General features: G+C 39.0%; 1 protein-coding gene across 1 annotated transcript in view; it reads right to left on the bottom strand.

Moving 5' to 3' along the window:
• Positions 1-2,157: 2,157 nt before the first annotated feature.
• Positions 2,158-7,226, bottom strand: part of LOC101858812 — a 9,290-nt gene continuing 4,221 nt past the window's right edge. The window contains exon 2 of the mRNA XM_005109033.2: positions 2,158-3,858. Coding sequence (XP_005109090.1) covers positions 2,640-3,812 — 1,173 coding nt within the window. The 5' untranslated portion in view covers positions 3,813-3,858 and the 3' untranslated portion in view covers positions 2,158-2,639. The remainder of the gene's footprint in view (positions 3,859-7,226) is intronic.

Below are 7,226 nucleotides of genomic sequence, written 5' to 3'. Positions count from 1 at the left end.
CACCCAAGAAAGATTATTTGCATTAGATTCGAGGGTTTAAGGGGCTAAAACAGTGGGTTATCTATTTATATTGTGTATTGGCCCTGTAGCTCATTTGTTTCCAAAAGATACCTTTTTCTACACTTCTATGCAAATTTTGAAAGTAAGATACTTTAGTCCAACATATCTCTGTACTAAAAAAGGGGGCATAAAAAAGAGCATTTTAGAAATTTTGATGCTGGAACCTTTGAATATGGTTTATTTAAATACATAATATTATACAGTCCAACTGGGGTCCAGGTCTCCCTTGACAAACTGTCCTGACACCAGGATTCTGGTATCCCTAACTCTAACCTCTTCCTATAATAAAAAAGCTGAAAAAAGACACCCCTGAAACTTGATTTTTTTATTTTTATTTGAGACATTTTGATAGTTCTTACAATGTATTAAGTAAGTGATATTTCATTGCCAGCACAATTTTTAGTCTTTGAAACAGACATATCCAAAATGATCTGATAATTTACATTCACATAATAAGCATAATTTTGGTGAGTATTTTTATGGATTTTTTTTTTTTCATTAGAACAAATTTGTGAAGTGTGCTGACAAAATGAGTTACTTCTCAGATGTTAGACCGATGGAAATAGAAACATGAAATTTACAGGTTGAAGTTTTATAATTTATCAGTATGAAATGACAAAAGACATGTTAAACTTGAAGAGAATGGCATTGGTTTAGAGTCTACAAATATGACCCTTGTGTTGATTTTTGGCTGACATCTCCATTCATGGATTGCGAGAAGTAACTCATTTTGTTAGCACGCCTCACATTTAACAGATTTATGAAATGTGACACATGACATATAATGATAGTTTACTTTGAAAGTGTAATTTTGATGAGTAATTCTCTAAGATTGAGCTACATGCTAGTAGAAACATGATCTGAAGAATTGATTATCTTATAGGAGGGGGGAGCAGCCACCACAATTTCAGAGTGAAAATGAGTACAGAAATATTCCAGTGCATTTTATTTTTAATCTCTCTCTCTCTCTCTCTCTCTCTCTCTCTCTCTCTCTCTCTCTCTCTCTCTCTCTCTCTCTCTCTCTCTCTCTCTCTCTCTCTCTCTCTCTCTCTCTCTCTCTCCTCTCCTCTCCTCTCCTCTCTCCCCCTCCTCGCTCTCTCTCTCATATAGGAACACACACTCACTCTTTCTCATGTACTCACCCATATTTCTTTACATACATAACATACATACATACATACATACATACATACATACATACATACATACATACATACATAACATACATACATACATACATACATACATACATACATAACATACATACATACATACATACATAACATACATACATACATACATACATAACATACATACATACATACATAGTAGTATACATAACATACATACATACATACATACATACATAACATACATACATACATACATACATAACGTACATACATACATACATACATACATACATAACATACATACATACATACATACATAACATACATACATACATACATAACATACATACATACATACATACATAACATACATACATACATACATAACATACATAGTAATATACATAACATACATACATACATAATATATACGTGTATACATACATAAATACATATTTATCGACGTATTGGAACTGCAAAATGATACCTCTCTGCCACAAGCGGACTGTCGTTGTTCAGAAATATCTTCCTCTGAGTCTGAGGAAGCAGCAGTAAATCGCCTTAATAATACATACAATTATAGAAGTAGAAGTAATAGGGAAGAGTAGTCAAGTCTAGGGAAAGGAGAAACAATTTGACAGAACAGGACAGAACCATTTGCAATGCTGCGCTAATGAAGCAAAGGAATAAGCAGCAGCGAAGGGACCATAAACGAATGCATGTACTGGAATACATACATGTTTTTTATATTATGTATAGATTATCAGGAGACAAAAAATGGATGTCCTTTGGCGAATCGGTGGATTTGAAGAGGCACTATTGTATATTACAAGTATATATTAGGTGTTGGAGCGCGCGTGTGTGTGTGTAAACATTTTTGTGGTGTACCGTGTCTCATAAGAACAGACTAAGTAGGCAAGATTTAATCGATATACATGTAGTTTTGGTTTGGTTTGGGTTTGGATTTTTTTTTTTGGGGGGGGGGGGGTGATACCAGTTTTTGCTCTTATTCCAATTTAGGCCTTAATTTGTCAAAGCTGAATGTTTGATTTCTTTTCAAGGCAAGAAGTTCATGTTTTGACTTTTGAGTAAAGTTCTAAGGTTATAAAAATGCTCAGTGGGTGGTTGGCGGGTGCTCTGGTGTGGTTTGCTTCCTCTTTCCTATCAAACATCTTTCGTCCTTATCTCCCCTTCTTCTTTTTTTTGTTTTTTGTTTGTTTGTTTGTTACTCTCTAGTAACACCTCTAATCTTCTGGCGCGCACATTATTATGACCTTATGCAGTTGCAAGCTCCGTAAAACCTCTTCTAAAACTAAAAAAGAAAGGCTCATGATGGGGTACCAATCATTCTCTTGTGGACTGGATATAAAATAATAATTGTTCTGTGGGCCGGGTGCAGGTCGTCTCAAGTTTGTCGCCTGTAGTCTACTGTAGTGGCAACTTTATTCAAATGAATGTTGTCTCAGTAGAATAATCCTTGAAACTGAAATCTTCCTGCTCGGACTCAGAATCGTCACTTTGTTCTGTCTCTGCGTTTGTCGTCTCCTCCTTGGGACTGCTTTGAGGGGATTCCGTCCCGACAGTTGGTAGGTCTTTCTTGACGTCAGCATTATTGTCGTAGATAGCACTCGGATCTTCGTCGTGTTCCTCCGAGCCTTTGTCTGTGCTTGCTACTGCTACAGAAGGAGTGTTTTGTGTCTCGTCGTCGTCATCACTATCGGCACATTTCTCCAACACGAAGTAGTCCGAGCCTCCGACAAGTGATTCTGCGTTCTCCTCTCTGATCTCTCGTGAGACTTCTGGTCTGAGATTCGGGACTTCTTGGCTGACGTCATAATGTATATTTTCGTGAACGTCTTTTACCTCTAAACTTTCACGAACCGCACTTTCCTTACTATCGCCACCTCTCTCCAACTCGAAGTAAAGATGTCCGTCCGGATGATGCACATCTTCGTATACATTTTCATTGTTTCCTTCGTTCGTTGCTGTATCTTCAGCCGTAGATTTTGTAATCAAATCTGTATTGCTTTCATCTTTTAAATCGACATATAAGTCATCTTGTTGCGTTGTTGCGAGTGAGTATTCGTTGGGAATGCTTTCATGAGTTTTCCATCTTTCAACGACCTTTGCGTTTCCAGCAGTTCCATCTGAGTCTGAGACATCGTTTGCCAGAGTGTAGTCATCGTTGCAATCCCGGACTTGTTGTGGCTGAGGTTGAGAGTCCACATCTTTGAATGTTCCGACATTGTCGATGTATACGCTGAAATGTGATTTTCCCAACTCTTGTTCCGTGTCCTGTGCTCTTTCCCTAACCACTGCTGCGTCGCCACTACTAGGTGTCTGGAGGGCATCTTCCTGTTCAAAATTAAACCCAGCCATGTCGAGATTATGGACAACGGGTGGTGGTACGTTGCTTGGGGCTTTATTCTTCTTGCAAATCTTCCCGTTAATTCGGAGAAGCCACACTATGAAAAGAATCAAGATGATGATGAAGAGGATGGATCCGCCGATGAGAATGCCGATAGCGAGTGGGGACAGCTCGGAATCATCATCAGTGGACGCTTGGGAGTTGCTTGCCAGAAGTCTCCGCAAGGGTGTCTTCAACCTTGAAGAGTCCATTTTCTGGTATGCCTACAGGTCAACGTGTTATCTCCTTGGAGAAAATCTGGATGGCGAATACAAAAAAGAGAGAGATAGAATCAATATTATTGATGAATGATTAGCGATATTCTTAACCCCCCCCCCCCCAAAAAAAAAACAAACCAAAAAAAACCCAATAACGAAACAAAATAAATATTACATACTGGAACATAAATTCTAAAGAATGTGAATTAATATTTGCATTGTTAAATATAAAGTAAATCTCTCGTCAAATACAAGCATAATTAAATAAGCGTATACAGTATAACACGGACAGGTCGAACACAGAAGGCTCGAGATCATGCATCCGTCGAACTGTGCCTTCGTTCCAATTGTTTGTTTGTTGTTGAAGGGGTGGGGGGGGGGTCTTTATCTTTGTAAGATATCCCTTGAACTACCGAGGCCGGTCCCAACGAATTCGAGCTGTCCGTGTTAAACTGTACTTTGGTCAGAAGCAAAATGAGTGCCTGAAATGTTGAGAGTACATCCTACAAGTTGGGTGCGTTATACGCCAATACTCAAACTGACAATGTATCTGGAAAGGACAATGCAAATATAGCATGAACATATTTGTTCTTTTATACTGTATTATTCCCCACCGCAATAAAAATGGATGTCAAACACGGGTCATCGATTGTAAGCAAGACATGAAAATCTTTCGAAGCGAAATCTTCAAAGTTGTAGAAGAACTTGTAGAATACCACGGAGACGGAAAATAAAGGAAAATACATGTACACGTAGTACTAAACGGAACAGGTAGTCAATAACGCCAACATTCCCCCAGACCAAACTGAAACTGAACTACTTTCGATACGGTGAATCAAAAGCAATTATTCACGTGACAAACATATTCTGGGAACAAAGCTAAAAAAGTTAGGGAGGAGGATGAGACGCGCACGGGTGGAGGGGTAGGGGGTGGGATCCCGACAAAAGATGGGAACAGCACATAGAAACTTGGCTTGGAACCGAAACAACTCTGGCAAGCAGAAGGGCAGGGGATCAAGTGTTTTATTGGACAAAGGTCCGACAAGCATCGTCCTTCAACCGGGTTCTGAAAAGGCTAAGAAGAAGAAGAAAGTTTGTAAAATGTACTGGTACATGAAGTGTTACATATTGCGCTCATGTCAACAGTTCAGTTCAAGAAACCTGTATGCCACATTCGTCTAAAATCGACTTTTTTTTAGCTTTCGCTTAGCTGCCGATCTTTCTTCTTCATCTTCACGTACTATATCTTTTCGATTGGAGGATCGAACTCTAAATAATTTTTACTTGACCATAAAGGAGTAAAGGTAGAAAGCTGAAATTTGGGATGAAAGTGAAAGCCAACAATCATCTTCCTAGAATGCGTGTAAATTTTTGGGGAAATTCTGATTACTGATTTTAACACCAGCGCATTGTAAAAGAATAGGGGTATGTTGTTCTCCAAATTCAACATTAAAATTGAGAAAATTGAACACATGGGCAGTAATGAAGTTTTTGTATTTGCAAGGCAAGCAACTACTGTGCTGGGATAAAATTTTGGTGTAAAAAATTCAATACGGATTCATGGACATTGAAGATGACCATCGTGATGGTCGCCCAGTGACAGTAACAACAGAAGAGAATGTGCTGAAAATCAAGAAACTTGTGTTGTTTGCTAAGCGGGTGACAGTCGAAAGTTTGGGCAAAGAAATTGGGTTCAGCATTGGATCAGTCGAACGAATCTTAAATGAACATTTGAATATGACCAAGGTTTCTGCGAGATGGGTCCCACGTTTGATGACACCTCCTCAAAGAAGGCAGCGTGTGGATTGTTGTGAAGAATTGCTTGATCTGTGTGAAAAGGACGAAACTATTTTTTTTCAAAAGACTTGTAACCATGGATAAGACTTGGGCCCACCACTACGAGCTGGAGTCAAAATCTGCATCAATGAAGTGGAAATCGCCCTTGTCTCCAACACCAAAGAAGGCGAAGGAGCAGCCATTAAACGGAAAAGTGATGCTATCAAGAAGGAGTGATTATGATAGACTATCTTGAAAATGGACATGCGATCACCAGAGACCATTATTCTATCCAGCTAAAAAAAAAATAACGAGAGACTATTACAGAAAAACGTTGAGGAAAGAGACGAAAAGTCGGAAAAGGAGTTTTGCTGCTTCACGACAACGCGCCAGCACACACTCCAAGAAAAGCTGCCGAAACTGCGCGAGAAAGTGGCTGTGAAATTTTGCCACATCCACCCTATTCTCCAGATTTAACCCCGTATGACTTTTTTTTGGTTCTCCAAACTGAAAAAGGATTTAAAAGGAAGGCATTTTGAAAGTGGTGATGAGGTCAAAGAATGGTAAAGGGCTGGGGTTTTGTTTTGTTTTGTTTTGTTTTGTTTTGTTTGTTTTTTTTATTACACAGAGACGGTCATCTATTCTCAAGGTCTTTTCAAGATCATACACCTATGGAAAAAATGTACAACTGTGGGAGGCGACTATATACATGTAGAGAAAGATTACGGCTAGTACCAAATTCCAATTTTCTTCCCTTATTCCTTCGATCATGGTCTGGTTAAAAAAAAAAAAACTTTTGGTATGCCCCTCGTATGTGTTTCTTGAACTGAAACGTTGATGTACTAGCAAGTACTAACCGAGCAGAGACCGTACGATGATAGTATTTATAGTCATTGGAAAGGAGACCAGTGTGTAGTTTTGGAAAAGAAAAGAGAAACTGTGGAAATGGGCGTGCATGATAAATATCATAGGGTCAATCTGTGACGAAAAAACAAAACAAATCAAAAACTGTTGTTAACTGCCTACACAAAATGAGTGACATATATCAAAATCAAAGGTTATCTTGCAAGAGGCTTTGTTTTTCGGAAGTTAGACACCTAGGTTTAACACCATCAAACACGATGAGTGCCTGTGCTGATGCGGTAGGCGATTCGCTGTCACACGCAGGAGACAAAAGTTCGATTCTCATGTGGGGAGAACATTAATTTTAATGAGTATCTCGGTCTTTCTGCTGGCGGTTTTTCTGCTGGGATGTTGTAGATCTATCCCTCTCTGCCCCGGTTGACCCTGGTGGGCAGGGTCGGAAGCCTGCCTCCTGAAATCAATAATCTAAATTGTGTCAATGGGTGCGTAAAAGCACATAGATCTACATTAAAATTATAACAAAAGAAAAAAAATACTCTCCAAAAAACACCCCCCTCCAAAAAAAAACACAAAAAAAACAACAACAACAACCAAACAACCCCGCCATCAAACGGACAGCGAGTGTAAGATGAAGTCAGGCAGTAAAAGTAAAAGACTTGACAGAACACATTGGGAATGCGTATGTTTGGTGGTGTGCTGTGTTTTCACTGCTGGCACAAAACACAAAAGAAAGACACACTATTCCCATTTGTCTGTCTTTCTATCTCC

This window comes from Aplysia californica, unplaced genomic scaffold (assembly GCF_000002075.1).
Source record: "Aplysia californica isolate F4 #8 unplaced genomic scaffold, AplCal3.0 scaffold00744, whole genome shotgun sequence".
Classification (NCBI taxonomy): Eukaryota; Metazoa; Mollusca; class Gastropoda; order Aplysiida; family Aplysiidae; genus Aplysia; species Aplysia californica.
Note: the sequence above shows the minus strand (reverse complement) of the source record. Positions and strands in the feature narration are given on the sequence as shown.